At 55.8% G+C, this 18,140-nt stretch overlaps 1 protein-coding gene across 6 annotated transcripts in view; it reads right to left on the bottom strand.

Annotated features, from left to right (window-relative positions):
- Positions 1–18,140, bottom strand: part of CROCC (ciliary rootlet coiled-coil, rootletin) — a 43,003-nt gene that overhangs the window by 4,476 nt on the left and 20,387 nt on the right. For all 6 annotated transcript variants that reach the window (XM_066375193.1, XM_066375187.1, XM_066375188.1 and 3 more), the window contains 16 exons: positions 17,244–17,388; positions 16,479–16,625; positions 15,826–16,056; positions 14,827–15,020; positions 14,425–14,552; positions 13,105–13,274; positions 11,434–11,613; positions 10,620–10,754; positions 10,092–10,235; positions 9,452–9,690; positions 8,841–9,000; positions 6,821–6,988; positions 5,064–5,436; positions 1,619–1,788; positions 1,388–1,508; positions 906–1,069 (listed from right to left, as the gene is read on the bottom strand). In XM_066375193.1, the coding sequence (XP_066231290.1) occupies positions 906–1,069; positions 1,388–1,508; positions 1,619–1,788; positions 5,064–5,436; positions 6,821–6,988; positions 8,841–9,000; positions 9,452–9,690; positions 10,092–10,235; positions 10,620–10,754; positions 11,434–11,613; positions 13,105–13,274; positions 14,425–14,552; positions 14,827–15,020; positions 15,826–16,056; positions 16,479–16,625; positions 17,244–17,388 (2,869 nt within the window). The remainder of the gene's footprint in view (positions 1–905; positions 1,070–1,387; positions 1,509–1,618; positions 1,789–5,063; positions 5,437–6,820; positions 6,989–8,840; positions 9,001–9,451; positions 9,691–10,091; positions 10,236–10,619; positions 10,755–11,433; positions 11,614–13,104; positions 13,275–14,424; positions 14,553–14,826; positions 15,021–15,825; positions 16,057–16,478; positions 16,626–17,243; positions 17,389–18,140) is intronic.

The following is an 18,140-nucleotide window of genomic DNA, read 5'->3' as shown; positions in this document are numbered from 1 at the left end:
AAGTGGGTTCAAACGGTAAAGGAGGCTTGGGGAGTGGGGACAGGACAGGAAGGCAGACCAGGTCCTTCCGTACCTGGTGACAGGGCGGGTTAGGGGAGGTTCTTACAACCACAACCCCCAGGCCCAGGCCTGGCCCCTCTCCCGCCCTACTTGGAGCCCTAACCCTGCCATGTCTACACCCAGCCATGTCTACACCCGGCAGCCCACTCTGGCTTCTGCCCAGCTTTGTTTCTGGACTCCTCCTGCGGCCCCTGCGGCTGGGCCCAAGGCCAGGGCCAGAGCCGGAGCCGCAGACACAACAACTCAGCTCCTCGGCCTAGAGCCAGCCAGAGGCAGGGGGTGGGCTGGGGGGCAATAATAGAGGGCCAGGGGCAGGGAAGGGGGAGGGTGGAGAGAGGAGGGGATCTGCAGCGGTGAGAAGGGCTCAAGTCTTCGGCAGCCTGATTTGTCACCACCAGGGCCTGTGTTTCCTGCCCCAGAAACAGCCCCCCCACACACAGATGTCCGCCAAACACACATGAAGACGCCAGACCACTCACATGCTCTAAAGAGAGGAAGGAAACAGAGGGCCTGAGTACCACCTATGTGTGAGGAGCCCATAGAGAGTTATCGGTCCCCCCTTGTGCAGATGAGGACAATGAGATTCGGGCAGGCTATAAGCAGCGCAGCTTATGCTTGAACCCAAGGTATGTCAAGTTCAAATGCCCAGCTTTCTTCTAGAGCCTCGTGATCTCAACACAGAACAAGGTGATGGACTCTGAATGCGCTTTTGGAAAAAGAGTCACAGGCTGGTCACTTCAGTGGGTCCTGAGACCCAGGCAGACAGAAACAGGGATGCGCACAGGACCTACAATCACCAGCTCAGGCACGCAGCCCCTGCCCTCGCCCTGGCCGGCCCTGCCTACCTGGCTGGCCCGGAGCTCACTCTCAGTGGCCTGCAGGCTCCTCTCCAGGGCAGCCACCTGGTCGAGTGCGGCCCGGCGCTCCCGCTCGCTGCGTCGCACACTCTCCTCCTGCAGTGCCAGGTCTGCCTGGGCCCCGCTCAGCCGCCCGTCCACGCTGCGCCGGGCTGTGGGCCCCAACCCAGGGGGTCAGGCCTGGCCAGGTACAGCCCCGATGCCTGAACCAGGTCACAAAATGCCCGGCCTGCCCTCCACCCACCATGCGACCTGCCTCTCTGAGTCTTTGTGGACCTGGAAGTCTGGACATGGGGTAGGGCTAACCAGGGAGGGTCCCCCAAAAGAGGCAGTCCCAGCTCAGGTCACAGTGGCCAGGGCAAGGACACAGGAGCCACCAAAGACAATCCCACCGCCTCCCACCTCCACTGCTAAGAGCACAAGAGAGCAAAGCAAGGACCTGGGAAGGTGGGGGAGGGGGTCAGACTCACCTTCCTCACTCTGGGCCATAGCTTTCTGCAGCTGCCTTGCTCGTGAGGCTGCGCTGTCCCTCTCGGCCTCCATCTCAACCAGCTGGCGCCTCAGGGCACTCGTCTGGGCCCGAAGCTCATCCTGCAGTCCCAACGTCGGGGGAAAGGAAAGACCCCTGCTCTGACAACCTGCAGCCCCTCACAGAGTTCTCAGCCACCAATTCCCTAGCTAGCCAGTCACAGCAGCCTCACCCGTTCTCTCTGGGCGCTCCGCAGCTCCTGCAGGAAATTCCGGAGAGCACCGCGCACGACCTCCGGGTCCAGGTCTGGAGATGTTGGGGAGGCAGCGGGTCCTGGGGACGGTGGCTCAGACCCAGGGCTGCGTTCCAAGGGGCTGGGGCTGCTGGGCCCATCCCCACTTCCTAGAGAAGGAGACATGCTCAGGGATGCAGGAACCACTGGCCTCTCCTGCCAGGATGGTGTCTATAGGCTCATGAGGCACCTCCCCCGTCCTCGCTGTGCGCAGCTGCCCACGAGTGTCAGCACCAATCGCGTCCCTTCACCCTCCTGCTCACCCTGCACCAGTCCCACGGCCCTCAGAGCCCAGCCCAACTTCCATGCCCTCACTCGGAGGCCCTGCTGCTCATCCCAGCAGGAGCCTCTCACCCTTCACAAGCTGGCCACGGCCCATCGCCCTCAGCTCCCATGTTCTGGGAGATTCCTTCTTGTAGCACTAGGGCCTTCGTACATGCTTTTCCCTCCTCTCCCCACAACTTCTGTTTGCCTGGCCCAGCTTGATGGTGCGGCCCATTCCTTTAGCTCCGAATGTAAAGCTCACTCCCCAGAGGCCTCCCTGATCCCAGACTATGTTGAAGTGAGTTCATCCCACCCTGGTGGAACTCTGATGTCTGCTTCCCACCCAGGCCACAAGCATCTCGGGGGCTGCATCTGCAGGGCCCAGTCCAAGGGTGGACATTCCATCACCTTGACATCTCCCTGTACTGAGTATGACACTGGGCCAATGCTCCCCCTACATCACCTCCTTTCATCCTCATAGTAATTCCCTGAGAGGTAAGGACCAATCCCCCCCTTCACGGGCTGTGCAGGCTCAAAGCCATTAAACTGATTTGCTTGGCCTCAGAGCTGGGAAGATGATGGGCAACAGACAGGAGGGGCCAAATGAACAGACAGGACGGCACCTACAGGCCAACATCGGAATTGCAGGATGGGGTTCAGCCTGTTAGCATCCTCCAGCCTCTGCCAAGGGACACCCAAACCTCCCTACAGCTCCATCAGCACCCGAAGGACCCACAGCAGGACATGTTACCCACTGTCCCCTGGGCCTCCATCCTCTGAGTAAAAGCCAACATTCTGGTAGTGTCCTGTAAGGACTACCTGAGCACGTACTTTGTCCCCATGTCCTCACCTCCACTCCAGCTGCTGGCACCCGTGTTCACAGGACAGAAGCCCTTCCACTCGTCCTCAGAGTCTCTCCTCCCATTCTCCCCTTACCTATCACCTCCTAAGGGCGGTTCTCTTTGTCTCCCTAACAAGCACCCCTAGCACCTACCCTTGCCTTATCTTTTAAAAAAACTTGTGATAAAATATATATATAAGGTCTTTCTAACCATCTTTAAGTATTCCCTTCAGTGGCATTAATTATATCCATTGTTATGTGACAATCAACACTATCTGTTTCCAAATATTTTCCATCACCCTTAGTACAGGTTGAATAGTATCTCCCCAAAATTCCTATGTTGATGTCCTAACTGCTGGTACCTCAGAATGTGACCTTGTGTGTTTTTAGGGTCATTGTAGATGTCATTAGTTAAGATGAAACCTTACTAGGAGTAGGGTGGGGGTGGACCCTACTCCAACATGATTGGTGTTCTTATAAAAAGGGGCAGTTTGCCTGACCAGGTGGTGGCACAATGGATAGAGCGTCGGACTGGGATGCAGAAGACCCAGGTTCAAGACCCCAAGGTCGCCAGCTTGAGCGCGGGGTCATCTGGTTTGAGCAAAAGCTTACCAGCTTGAGCCCAAGGTCGCTGGCTCAAGCAAGGGGTCACTAGGTCTGCTGAAGGCCCGCAGTCAAGGCACATATGAGAAAGCAATCAATGAACAACTAAGGTGCCGCAATGAAGAACTCTCTTCCTTCCTGTCTGTCTGTCCCTAACTGTCCCTCTCTGTCTCCAAAAAAAAAGACTGAATACTATTCCCATGTATGGACACACCCACATTTTTGTTTATCTACTCATCTTTCTATGGACACTGGTTGTTTCCACCTTTTGGCTATCGTGGATAATGCTGCTATGAACACGGGTGTACACATATCTGTTCGAGTCCCTGTTTTCAATTCTTTTGGGTATATAGGGGTGGAATTGTTAGGTCATATGATAATTCTAAGTTTAGCTTTTTGAGTAATTGTCAAACCGTTTTCCACAGTGGCTATAACACTTGACATTTTCACCAGCAATGTGCCTTGACTTACTTTTCTTTCTTTCTTTCCTTTTTTTTTAAAGTTTATTTATTGACTTTACAGAGGAGATGGGAGGGGGGTGCACAGGAGGGAGAGAAGAGCAGGAAGCATCAACTCATAGTGGCTTCTCGTATGTGCCTTGACAGGGCAAGTCCAGGGTTTCAAACCAGTGACCTCAGCATTCCAGGTCGACGATCTATCCACTGGGCCACCAAAGGTCAGGCGACTTATTTTTCCTTACCTATCTTCCAGCCCTTACCACCAACCGATACATTCTGTATTTCATTTCTATAATACATTGCTTGTCTGCTATTCCCATGCCTAGACTGCAAATGCCATAAGCAGAAATGCTTGTCAGTTTTGTTTCCTGCTCCAACCCTAGTGCTTAAATTGTATTTGGCACATAGTAGGTGCTTAGTAGATACTGAGTAGCTAAATGAACAAATGTAATCCTGGGGCTAAATCTGTGGATTTGATAAGGCAATGGTTCATTATCCCATAGTGCATTCCGAGAGTGCTAAGGTTCTAGTCTAAGCCCTAGGAAACAAGATGAGATTGTGTCAGACTGAGACAAGAAGAGTGCTCCCTAAAGGGGTGCTCACACATCCCGAAGCACAGGGCTGATTTTCCCAGTGTCTCCTACTGGGCTTTAGGAGCAGGTAGGGCCAGGAGGATTTCTGAAGGAGTTCCTGGAAGGGATCTTGGCTGAGTGTGTATCTGTCTGAGGGAGATGTTGGGGTCACAGGCTTGATGAGGAGGGGTGTGGAGCTAGGGAGGAAAGACTGAAGAGGATGGGGTGCTGATGGAGGGAGAGCAAGGGTCAGTAATAGAGGATGGAGGCTCAAAAACTCAGAGGAGTTAGGGGCAGCAAGAAGGAGCGACCTCCACCTCCTAAGAAAACTTTATCAGGAAAGGGAAGGAGTCAGGTGAGAGGGTGGGCCCAGACCCAGCTTCAAAAGAGGGGCGTGGACGCACGAAGAGATGTGTAGGGGCTTAAGACCCCGGGCGGCCTCCAAGATGGGCGGTTCTCAGCCAGGAATCAGGGACTAGCTAAGGGGCGGAGCTTGAGAATGTATTCAAAGGAGGAGCGGGCCCAGCCAAGAGCGCGCTCTTAGAACAGAACTAGTCGTGAGGGCGGGGACCAGGGGCGCGGCCTCCTCAAGACCTGCCTCCCCGCCCCGCTTCGTTCTCCACCCCGGGCTCTGGGGCTTAGCTCACCTCCCGCGGGTGCTCCGTGGCCTGGGGAGCCCGGCGCCGGCCGCGGGGCGGGACTGGGCGCGCGGCCGAGACCCAGGCCCCGGCGCAGGGCCGATCGCAGGCCGCCCAGCTGGGCCTCCGCCGCGCGCCGCTGGGCCTCCACGCGGGCCAGCTCGGCCTCCAGGCCCTGCGCCCGGCCCTCGGCCGCGCTCAGCCGCAGCCCCAGCTCCGCAGCCTCAGCCCGCGCCGACTCCAGCTTCAGCTCCAGACTGCGGGCACGGTCCAGCTGCTGCTTCTCGGCGCCGTGAGCCTCCTCCAGGTTGCCCATCAGGCCTCGTTCGCGGGCCCGGAACTCTCCCTCTTGCTCCTGCAGCTTCCGCTGGGCTCTCTGGAGCTGGGGCAGGGGTGAAGCCCGGAGTTGAGGGTCAACAAGGCCGCCTCCCAACCCGACGCCCTGACTCCCAGGCCCACCTAGAGCCCAGCACCCAAAGCGGCATGCACAACACCTGTTCCTTTGGTGATCTCCATCCAAGCAGCAGAGAACCATCCACAGGTGTGGGAGGAAACTTAGAATGTATCTCTTCTGTGTATATGCCTTGTAATGTACCTGATTTATTAGTAATAAACAGCTACTACTTACATTCAGAGGACTTATTATCAATGCCAGGCAGTAAGTACTTTCCAAAAAAATATCAACTTTACCACTGTGAATCATCTCTATTCTACAAATGAGGAAACTGAGGCATAAAGCAGTTATATAACTTGCTCAAGGCCAACAACTAGTAAGCTGAAAGCTAAGATTCAAAGCCAGGCGCTCTGGCTCTAAGGGCTGTCCTCTTAACCACTAGACCATAATACCTCTTAGAACATGTAATTTATCAATAAATCACACAGTGGACCTGTGGTGGCGCAGTGGATCAAGCGTCAACCTGGAACTCGGAGATCACCAGTTCAAAACCCTGGGCCTGCCTGGTCAAGGCACATATGGGAGTTGATGCTTCCTGCTCCTCCCCCCTTTTCTCTTTCTCTCTTTCTCTCTCTCTCTCTCTCTTCTCTAAAATGAATAAATAAATAAAAATAAAAAAATCACACAGTGAAGGCATGGACTAAAATATTACTTACTAATGGAGTTCATGTTCTCTCTCTCATACATACAGACAGACAGACAGACAGATACACACACACACCCTTCTGGTTAAGAAATTGAGTCAAGTTCTCCCAGTCATCAGTTTCACTGCTCCTGAGCACCACCTGGATGCCAGGATCTGTGTGCAGACCCTGTCTACCTCCCCTGCTGTGCTAGGCCCTATCCCATGAGTGCTCTGAAGCAGAGAGGTTAAGTGACTTAGTCGAGGTCACAAAGTAGATTCCATGTAGTGAAACAGCCAGAAAAGACCGCGTGGAGACCTAGGATTCAGACCTACATGGCTATCACCTTGGGTAGATCCCTTATCTCTCTGAGCCTCAGTGGCAGGTTGTCGCTGTAAAATGGGGCTAACTGAGCCTACCTCATGAGGCTGCTGGGATAACCAAACGAGGTTATATCACCCCACCACACCCCTGCTACACAGTTCTTGCAGTTGTTGTTATTATTACTCTTATATTTTGGGAAGATTCTCAAGGAGCAGGGGACAGGGGCAAGTGCTAGGTCTCAGAATGACTCCAGCATTAGAGTCCCTGCCTGTTTCTCCCAGGAGGGAGGGAGGAGAGAGGCACAGAAGCGTGACTGCCTGCTAGGACCCGCCCCCTCCAGGCAGCCTGCCCACCCACCTACTCACCTCCTGTCTCAAGGCCTCCCTGCTGGTCTCCCCCTTCAGCAGCTTCTGTCGAAGGCTCAGAGCTTCCCGTCGGCCCTCCTTTTCTGCCCGCTCGCCCAATGCCAGGCGGCCCTGCAGCTCCACCAGCTCCCGACCCAGCCTGGCATTCTCACTGTCCAGCATCTTCATCTGGCAGAGAGTGGACGTAGGTAAGACCTAGGACCCATTCTCAGCACCCACAGCCCCTTCCAGCCCAGGGTCTGGGTGAGTGTTTGAAGGTTCCAATAGCATCCTGATCAGTTCTGCTTCTATACCCTGCCTAGTCTAGGCCTGGCACAAGGGGGCACTCAGGACTCACTGCTCTAGAGACATGTACCTTGAATACCACCCCAAATCCACTGGCAGCTTGCCCCAGATACCTCCCCTGAGCTTGAGCCATGCCAAGCACCTGAGCACCGATGACCTCAGTTTACCACCTAATCATAACTATCTATCATGGGGAGAGGGGGAGGGAGTGCCAAGCTCCTCAGGTGTTCTGCAGGCAGGAACCACAGCTTCCTGGGTCACCTTTCACCTGCACAATGCCTAACTATTAGGGAGCACTCGCCATGTGTCCAGCCCTGTTCTAAGCACTTCATTCATATTAACTCATTTAACCTTCATACATCTCTATATAGTGTAGGTACTGACACTACCCTTATTTGAAAGGTGAGAAAACTGAAGCTCAGAGAGGTGAAGTGATTTGCTCAAAGTTACACAGCCCCCAAAAAGCAGACTGGGATTTGGTCTTAGACAAGTGGAATGCTAAGGTGTGTTCTAAGCCCTTATTTCCTCATAGGCGTAGGGCTAAGGCCTGACCTACCCCAAGGGGCTACGTGAGGGGATGTGAGAGCGTGCTGTGGCATGCAAAACACCCAGCAAGAGCCTGGCACATAAATTTCAGGGGCTCCTGTAGTTTCCGGGCTTCAGCCCAACAGGAAGGGCCTGGGCAGAGGGGACCACAGTGGGAGGTAGAAAGGGTTTGTATTAAGGCTGTGCTATCTCTAGGGAAGGGAGAGCCTAGAGACCAAATGGGCCTGTTTCTGGTATTGGGAATCTTCCAGAGTAGGAAAGCCGAAGCCATGGGGCCCGGGCAGCGCCCAGTATACGGAGCACTCGTTAAATGCTTGCTCTTGTTGATGAGTTTGGAGATCATCTAGTTCATGGCTCAGCAAAGTATAGGCCAAATTCCACCAGCTGCCTGCTTCTAAGTGACCTTGAGCTAAGGAGTGCTTTTATATTTTTAAATAGTTGGAAATGGTTTAATTTTAAAATCTTTAAAAAAATATTTTTAATGTCTTTATTTTATTGATTTTTTAGAGAGAGGAAGGGAGAGAGCAGGAGAGAGAGATGGGAACATCTGTTTCTGAATGTGCCTGACTGGGGATCAAACTGGCGACCTCTGCGCTACAGAATCTGCTCTAATCAACTGAGCTAAACGGCCAGGGTGAAACAGTTCACTGTTAAATAGTTAAAAGAAAAGAACAGTATTGTAATACACATGAAAATTACATAAAATTAAAATTTCATTGTCCCTACATTGCCACTCATTCACGTACTGTCTAGGACTGCATTCTCAATGTGACAACAGAGCCAAGTAGTTGCAACAGGGACCATAAAGTGACCTGTAAAACTAAAAATATTTACTGCTGGGCTCTTTACTAAAATAAAAAAGTTTGCCAGCTTCTAATCTACTTCAAAGGATCTGCACCACTTGTTCAGATTTCATTGAGGATGTACAAGAGCTCCAGACCCTCTTCTTAGAGAGATGTGAATGAGTGTGTACACAAATGTATACAGAGACACACACTTTTACACATAGTTTCAGGGGTTCAAGGACTCCCCAAAGCCCATCCATTAATACCAATGTCAGTTAAGGAGCCCTGTTACAGTTCAAGTCCCTTGTTTTACATGTGGAGGGCCCTCAGCTCCAGGAAGAGGGTGCTGCTGGCCCAGGGGCACACAGCAGTGCCCAGGGAGGGTGCCGCGCTGGGGAGGGTACCTGCCGCCGGAGCTCCTGCAGCTCCCTCCGGGCCTCCAGGCGCGAGCGCTCCACCTCCTGCAGCCCAGCCCGCAGCTCCCCGGCCTCCTTGCCCATGGCCACTCGAGCCTCTTCAAGGAGCACCAGCTTCTGCTCCTTGTCCTCATTGGCAAGCTTCAGGCTGAAAAGGGCAGGGGCAGAAGTCAGGTGCAGGCCCGGGTCCTAGGAAGAGTATAGTGTGTGGCTCTCCACAAAAGTCCCCCCGCGTAATTCCTGGAATGGGTCCGACTGCCTCTTGGCCTGAAGGTACCCAAGCGCTGCTTGCCCATGTGGTCCCGCCCTGAGCTGAGCCCTACAGGGCTGGGGCTGGGGGCACATACTAGAGACCAGGGTGATGCCACCAGGTAGGGTCCGAGTCTGGACCCCACCCAGCCTGCTACCACTCTTCCCCTTCCTTCCGATAGGAAAATCACCTAACCCAACCCACGTGCCAAGCTTGGTTTGAGGGCAGAGACTCCCCATCTGTGCCATTTCCCCTGAACCTTGGGGGACAAGTTAGCTTCCAGGGACAAAACTCAGTGCGAGGACAGGGCTCCGTGAAGGCTCTGGGCCGGTCCCTCCTGCCGCCCCACCTGATCCGCTCGCTCTCGGCCTTCTTGACCGCAGCCCGCAGCTCCTCGTTGGAGCGCCGCAGGGCCTCGCGCTCCTTGGCACCCTCACTCAGGCTGCGCCGCAGCTCGCCTGCCTCCTGCCGCTGGGCCTCCCGGTCATCCTGGCTCTCTCGTACTCTGCGCTGTGCCTCCAGCAGCTCCCGCCGCAGCCCATCACGGGCGTCCTCCAGCAGGCGCAGCTGAGTCCGAAGCTCTTCTGCCTGGAGGACGGTGGCTTGTCACTGGACGGGGTCAGGCCCCACTCAAGCTGGGCCTTGGTGGAAACCAGCCCGTCCCTGTGTCCCGGGCCATGGGGTACCTGCCCCAGCGCTCTGCATAGCCTCAGAGCATAAGCACGAGTTATGATTTGGGGTAAAGCGAGCTGGAGTCAGTGGTGGTTTTTTCTGAAATAATCAATTAAGACCACCAGCCCCTCCTTCAGTGTCCCAACTCCCACATGTTCGTGACAAGTATTTAATAAACACTTGCTCTTTTCTCACGTGGCCATTCCTTTATCCTTGAATGCAGTCATGAACCTTACATTTCTCTGGGCCCCCACCGAGCAAGGCCCCCAGCAGCATTCAGGGGCGCTGCCTGGAACGATGAGGGGTAGATGGCTCACCTCACGCACGCAGGATTCCCGCTGCCGGCCCAGGTCTCGGGCCTGCTCCTGCAGCCTCTTCAGCTCCTGAGCATGGGCCGCGGCAGCGTCCTCAAGCTGGGCCCGCAGGTCCCGCAGCTCGGACGTCAGGGTGTTCACGGTGCTCTAGGACAGATGGGCTCCTCAGACAGTGCTGTGCCTGCTTCCCCAGCCCACCCCCTGCCTCAGTGCTGCCCGCTGGGCCAGCTGAACCGTCCACTTCCAGCTCCAAACACGGCCCCTCCCACTGGTTTGTCAGGTACTCTATGATCCCTGGATGCCTAGAGAATGCTGTTTATATAGCTCATCTCTCCCTCAGACTAGGGGGTTCACCAGGACTGAGCTGTGCCGCCTCCCCCAGATGGGGAACCCGAGGGAAGGGCTGGAGCTCCCCTCACAGCCCAGAGGCTTCCCCAGGGCTCAGCCACGCCCCCCTGTCAGACAGGGGGCTCCTCCAGGCAGGGCAGTGTCTCCCAGCTCAGATGGAGGCCCACCGCCTGGCCTGCCTACCCGATCCTGCTCCTGCCGGCTCTGGGCATCTCGCTTCTGTCGCTCCATCTCCAGGGAGATGGCGGTCAGGCTGTGCTGTGTACCCATCAGCTTCTCTGACAGCGCCGTCTTCTCGGACTCCTTCAGCGACAGGGCCTGGCAGAGGCAGAGGGCACAGGGCCCTGGGGGTTGGCTGGTCTTGGGGGCATACTCAGGCCCTTCCTCTACCCTGCCCTGGGAAATGTGACCACTGTGGACTTGGGGCATGCCTGGGCCACCACAGGTGGACCCAGGCAAGAGGGACAGGCTCACCCCTCCTGAAGCCCCAGGAAAGGGTCCCAGAGTAACAGTAACTCTGGACATGCATACAGTGATATCTGCCACAACAACCCTGAGGCAGGGCCCTTCCTTATTTCCACTTCCAGATGAGGAAACTGAGGCTCAAAGGGGTAAAGTGACTTGCCCAGGGTGACAGAGCTGGTGAAGAGAAAGATGCAGTGTGCCCTGTCTCCATGACATTATGGGAAACTCAGGCCTTAGTACTTTTTAAGGAGGGTCAGCTGCTACACGTGGGCACTGTGGGACGGCCAGAAGGCAGGCTTGGGGATGCCACGCCCAGCCTGGGGTAGGAAGAGGGATGGGAGAACGTGGGTCGGCCTTCCTGGAACCGGTGCTCCTGGTGTCACGACTGCGGCTACCGCTCAGCAAGCACCTTCTGTGTTCCAGGCATGGCTTAGCAACTCCTAGCTCCTAACTGCTCGGTGGCTGAGCAGATAGCAGCCCTAGATCCCCGGCCCCTTGGGCAGAAGTGGGGGCCACACCGGGGCTCACACACCTGCTGCTTCTCACTTTCAGCCAGCAGGAGGCCCTCGTCACGCTCTTGCTGCAGGGCCGCGATCTCTTCACTCAGCTCTTCCTTCTCAGCCTCCAGCCGGGCCAGCAGCTCCTCCCGCTCCCGCTGTAGCTGCCCCTGCAGCTGAGCCCGCTCCACCTCCAGCTCCCGCCACGCCGCCTCCTGGGGCCAAGCCCACACACATGTGACCTACAAGGTTGGTCCCAGGCAGCCCTCCCCACCCCGGGGCAACCTCAGGGCAGCTAGGGCCCCCTGCCCCCAAGACCCCGAGAGACAGGTAACCAGGAAACTGCAAGGTGGGGTAGATGATGAGGGCTGTGGCAGGGACACCCCAGGGCTGGGCCCCTAGGAGCAGCAGCCCTGGTCTTGGGGGCAGAGAATGTTTCCAGGAGGTGACAAGCAGCAGTCAACCAGGAAAAGAGCCCCAGGCCCAGAGTACAAGCCCAGAGATGACCAGGAGGGAGGAGGAAGCGCAACATGCAGGGAAATCATAACACAGAAGGGTCACTGGAGCTGGGGCTCCAAGGGGATGTGGTGAGCAATGGGGCCAGGGCCACAGGCAGCCCAGGCCTTGTGGGCTGTGGAGGGTGGGCCTGACTCGGGACAGTCAGGACAACCGAGAGCCTTAACCCAGAGTGATGGGGAGCAATGGCGGGGGGGGTCTCAGGAACTGAGAAAGAGGGACGAGGACTGCGGGTGGTGGCTGAGGGGAGCTGGCCTGGCTGTGAGGAATGAAGGGGGTCTGGGGTCAGGGGGTGGCAGACTAGCAGGAGAGAGTACAGATTTGGTGACATGAAGAGCCAAGTCAGGGGCGGGGGAAGAAGAGTAAAGACAGCACAGGAGTTTGCTCCTGGGGGACTGGGTAGGTAGAACCTACAGGCAAACAGCGGCCCACCTGGGGTCTAAGGGCAGTGCCTGGCATCTCTGAGAAACTGCCACCCGCTGGACAAGTGTGATACTCTCTACCCAAGTCCAAGACGACTACTGCGTAAATGGCGCCCCTGAAGACATGCAGCGACAGCCTGAACCTCTGACAGAGGCAGCCAAGATGGGGGACACAGGTCCCCTGTCCTGAGGTCTATCCTAGTACCATAATAATAATAACCAGCATGTATGGAACATTTACAAAGTTCCAGGCATGATACTAAGCCCTTTTCATGGATTATATCACCTCATCCTCACAATACTCTATCCTAGCCTTATCCCCATTGGGGAAGGCACAGAGACCATAGGTAATATAACCATAATGTGGCCTAGATCAGGTACAAACCCAGGTAATATAACTTCAGAGTCAGTGTTCTTAGACAGCTCTGTTCTGTATTCTAGTGACCCGGCCCTTCACCTTTCTTACTATGTGCCCAAGTCCTAGAGTGATTCTTCACAGGTAAACAGCACTTCTTAGCAAATGAAAGTGCTTTCTTGAATCAAGATCACCAGGGTTGGACCAGATTTGGGGCCTGGCCATCTATATGGTTCATAAGGAGTCTCTTATATTTATTTCTTCCCAGCTGCCCTCAGGGACCCCAGAACAGAGCTGAGGTCCCTTTCACAGAGGTGGAGACTGAGGCACAGTGAGAAGGATGACTCGTCGAGATCACGGAAGAGACAGTGGCTCAGAGGCCCGCCCGCCCGCCCTGACCCAGCTGCCCGAACCTTCTCTCGCTGGAGTCGCTGCATGTCCTCCTCATGGGCTGCCCGCTGCTCCCGCAGAGAGGCTTGGGCCTCCCGCTCAGCCTGCACCAGCTTTTGGGCCATCAGCTCCTTGTCCAGAGCTGCCTTCTCCTCTGCAGTTGTCATCTGCTGCCGCAGGCCTGCCAGTTCTCCTACACAGGAGGGATCGGGGCGAGGGTTCAGGCTTGGGTCAGAGCCTCCCAATGGGTCGGCAGACTCAGGCCAGGTGAGGCATGTAGGCAGAATCCCCGAGGAGAGGGGGCCCACTCAGTACCTAAGCTGGTTTCCCTTGGAGAACATTTTAGCCCTCTGGGCCTCAGTTTTCCTATCTGCTGCCTGAGTCCACTGACCTTGTCCGCCTCCCTTCCTATGGAATCGCATCAAAGGGATGAAATGACTGATGAGGAGGCTCCCACAAATGGGGGAGCAATCCTCCTTACTGACTGAGTGCTTATGACGGGTCAGATACCTAGTTGAACACTTGACAGGTCTAATCTCATCACAGCTTCATAACACGCTAAGGTAGCTTATATCATCCCCAATTTACAGATGAGGAAACAGAGGCTCAGAGGAGATACGTAATTTCCCAAAGCTGCACAGCTTTCTATGAGGCATCTCCTTTGTGGACTAATTGCCGTAGACCTACTTGCTGGGCTCTTAGCTGTCAGCACTAATGGAGGTGACTGTGGGGAGGGTACACCCCACTGTGGACAATCTAAAATCCATTTCCTGGGTTGGAAACCCTCCAGGGACTTTCAGAATCTCCTTTCCTGTTTCTGTCTGGCTTGGGTGGACGTGGACAGGAAAGTTAACTTTCACAGTCCAAGTAGGTGCTTAGTAAATGTCTGTGGAGTGAGAACCCCTGAGTTCAGACCCCGGGGGGGGCATGTGGAGAGAGGTGGAGCTGGGACTGTGGAGCCGAGGGAGTCATTCGGGAAAGCAGCAACAGCCCCGCGGGGAACTCGGAACCCTCCAAGCACCCCGATGACGCTGAGCAGCAGGTACCACGGGCTGAGCCAGGCACTGTGCCAGGCCTTCACGTGCTTGCCTCACTCCGTCCTGGCAACAGCCTTAGAAGGCAGGCAGTATCCCCTCTAATTGTCAGACGAGAAACCTGTGGCCCAGAGAGGGAAGGGGCTTGCTCGAGAAAGCTCAGATCCAAGTGGCGGCAGCAGGACTGGAACCCAGGTCAGCTAGGTTCCAAAGCCAGTGCTCCCAATTTCCACGGGACCCCAGAACTTGACAGGTTATGTCTGGGCTGGAGCCTGGTTTCCCTCACCCACCCTCCTGGCCCCCCCATACCAGTCAGGGTCTCCTTGGCCAGCAGCAGGGCCTGCCCATCGGCTTCCAGCTGCTCCCGGCGGGCCTCGAGCTGGGTCAGCTGCCGCTGCACCTCAAACAGGCTGCTCTCCAGGGCTTCCTTCTCCAAGCTGCAGCACACACAATCCCTCAGGCCTCAGGCCTCAGCCTTCTGGGCCCCAGGAAACTATGGATCGCAGGGTGTGGCCAGTTGTGGGCCAGGTGCCAACCTACCTGCCCAGCCAGGCCCACGCTCCCTGGGGAAACCTGAGCCATAGCCAGGATGCGTTGGCAAGCCCGGCTCCTCAGTAACCGTGTCTGTGGGCCAGTGTCAGGGAGTAGCTGGTAAAAGAAGGGCCCCAGGCAGACCCTAAAGAGCTGGCTGGGCAGAGCTCAGAGCCTTACCGCAGGCGTGTGGCCTCCTCCGTCAGGGTCCGGCCTTCCCGCTCGGCGGCCGCCAGCTGCACAGCCAGGCCGGCCCGCTCCTTGGCCAGCGCCTCCTTCTCCCGGGCCGCCCGCTCCAGCGCCTCCACCTGCCGCTGTGTCTCCCGCCGGGCCTGCTCCAGCTCCTGTTCCTGCCCGCTCAGCTGCCGGGAGAGCTGGCACCCACCCAGGCACTGTGAGCACCACCCCCAAAATGCCCAGTCTGCTCATGCAGCACCCCAACCCTGGGCCTGACTCAGCCTTCGCCCAATGGGCAGGAGAGCCAGGTTCAAGCTCAGTCTCCACGCTGATGTGGTGTGTGTACTTGGACATATCACAGACTTCTCTGAACCTGCAATATACACTATACACAACCCGGGCCCTCGCTCAGGAGGACCGTAACAGAACCCTTTCTGTTTGGGTCGTAACAGAACCCTTTCTGTACCCCCAAGCTTCCAGAGAAGCCGAATATACAGACCAACAGAATGCTGCTTTGCAGGTCTCAGAAAGGGAACATGGAGCCTTGTTCCCTACACCCATGGCCATCTCCTACGGCCTCCCAGGAATCCGGGCCCTTCCAGGACAGACACCATACACATATAAAGGTCCTTGGATCCCTATAACCCTAAGGTCCTTTCCAGCTATGATGTCCCAAGAAGTCTAAGACTCCAATTCTAAAATTCTCTACCTATGCTCATATCAGTCATTGTTACTGAGTGGTGATTAGCTGCCAAGTGCTTACACAAGTGTCCTCTTCAAAACAACCCTTTGTGATAAGAATAATTAGCCCCATATTACAGACAGTGCAACTGAGGCATGGGGAGGTTGATTAGCTTGCCCAAGACCCCCAGCTGGCAGAGCTGGGGCGAGACTTCAACCCAGCTTCAGTCTCCTGAGCCCATGAGTTACCCAGGACAGGGTGCAGGAGGCTGGGGGCCTAGAGCCCCTGCCCCACCTCTTGCCCGTCCCCCCATCACCCACCTGGGCCAGCTGTTCCTGCATCCGGCAGCGCTCCTGGCGCAGTGTGGGGACCTGGTGCTCCAGGGCCTCCCGGGCCTGCTCTGCCACCCGCAGGGAGCCCTCCAGGCCCTGCCGGTCCACCTCCTGCTCTAGCCGCAGCTGTTCTAGCCGCTCCTGCTCCTCGCGCGCCAAGGAGGCCTCCTGCTCCACCCGCCGCTGCTGGCCCTGCAGGGCTGCCTTTTCCTCCTCCAGCTGTGGGGGCCCGGTGGGGGTGGAAGCGAGTGAGCACATCAGCTCAGCCCTTCTACCTGGGAAAGGGGGACCCACCCGGGCCACCCACCTACCTACCCATCACAGACAGCCCGAGGAGGCTCCCTGAAGGTAGGGGCGGTGCCCTTGGGCATGTGGACGCTGGGAGAAGGGAGGAGGGCCCATGGAGCTTTTTTCCTCTTAGACCATGTGAGAGAGGATAGACAGACAGATGGAGTCAGAGACAGAAGGACAGAAACAGAAAGAGGCAGGGAGCAAGACAGACGAGTACAGGGACAGAAGTGTACAAGGAGATGCACAGCGAGCATGATGTGGGACAAGGCTGGGCCTGGGACCCCTAATGGGGTCTCTGAGTGGGGAACACAGGCAAGTGAGGCAGGTGGGCCCACTGGCACACAGCGTACCTGAGCGACGAGGTGGTTCAGACTCAGCTTGTCCTGGGCGAGGCTCTCGTTGAGAGCACTCAGCTTGGACAAGGAGTCCCGCAGAGAGGCCTCCTCTGCCCTCAGCTTGGTCATTGAGAGCTCGAGGTCCACGCGGCCAGCCTCTGCCTGTAGGGTCAGAACGACAGGGTGGCCAGAGATGGTCAGGCAGGGAGTGGAGGAGACGGGGAGAGATGGGAAGAGATGTGCAGAGATGTGGCAAGATGGGGAGAAGCAAAAGGGTGGGAGAGACAAGAAGAGAGAAAGAACGCTCAGTGATGGGAAACACAAGATGAGACAGAAAATCACTGCAGGAGGCCTGCTGTCTAAGAAGCTAATTAAAAGAAGCTGCATACGACAGAGCTGTGCAGAGGAGGACCAGAGGGTCTCCCAGAGTGGGGTCCAGGGTGGCACTGCTCAGAGCCTGCGAGAACTGTGCCCCAACTCTTGCAGACCCCAGCCCGGTGTCCAGAGATGGGACTAGATGACCTGACCTACAGGCACTGCCCAGGAACATCTGGAAAAGCAGGGATATGGGCACTAACAGAGGCGAATTCACTTATGTCTGGGATCAGAGGTCAGTTTGTGGCCTGGGTCCAAGGTTAACCTGAGTCCAGAAGGAAGGGATCTATCTGTGACCAGAGTTCGAGGTCAGCCTGAACGAGGGGTCAGCATGTGGCTAGAGTAAGAAGGTCGGGGGCCTCAGGGAGAGGTAGGTTTGTGGTTGCAGGGCACAGAGGGACACACCTTGGCCAACGCCTCGGCCACCTCCGCCTTCTCAGCCTGTAGCATGTCGCGCTGCAGCGCGGCACAGCTCAGCGCCTCCTTCACCTCCACCAGCTCCTTCGCCAGCTCTGAGCGCTTCCCTTCCAGCTGCTCTAGTTGTCTCATGCTGTGGGACAGAGGGTGGGGGGTGCCTCACGTCACCGCCCTGCCCCAAGTCTCCCAGACAATCCGGAGTAGGATGGGGGTCAGGCCTGAAGCAGGAGCCTGGGGGGCAAGAGCCTCACCACAAAGACATCATTTTAAGGGCCACTGCCTTTTGGCTCTGTGATGCCAGGCCTCAGTTTTCACATCTACAAAATGGGCAACCCCGCCTCCTGAGATTGTTATAAGGATACATGACTTAGTTAAGGCTATCATGGAACACTTGAAATAGTGACTGACAGAGCTCCCCAAGGGCCTTTAGGAACAAGAATAATGTCCATTGCCACAATGTACTGAACATCACTGTGACTTATGTCTCGGAGAAGTAAATAGTGTAGTGGTTAAGAGGTTCACTCTTCAGAGTGAAATGCAGAATGCAAGGGTTCAAGTCCTAGTTCTTTTACTAGCTGTGACCTTGGGGAAGTTACATGAGCTCTCTGTGCCTCAGTTTCACCATCCATAAAATGGGGCTAATAATAGCTCCTACATCAGAGTCATCATGAGGGTTAAATAAGATAATCTAATTGCTTAAAATGATGTCTGGCACTTAGCAATATTAGCATTAATGTTATTACTATAATTTTAATTTTTTTAAATATTAATATTACTACTGTTATTTTAATTATTGATATTATCACCCACACACTCTACCTCCTACCAGTTCTTAGATCCGAGGTAAGTGACTATACCTCCCTGAGCCTGTTTACCAACACAGAG

Source organism: Saccopteryx leptura, chromosome 3 (assembly GCF_036850995.1).
Source record: "Saccopteryx leptura isolate mSacLep1 chromosome 3, mSacLep1_pri_phased_curated, whole genome shotgun sequence".
In the NCBI taxonomy this organism is placed as follows: Eukaryota; Metazoa; Chordata; class Mammalia; order Chiroptera; family Emballonuridae; genus Saccopteryx; species Saccopteryx leptura.
The sequence above is the reverse complement of the archived record's forward strand: the minus strand, read 5'-3'. Positions and strand labels throughout refer to the sequence as shown.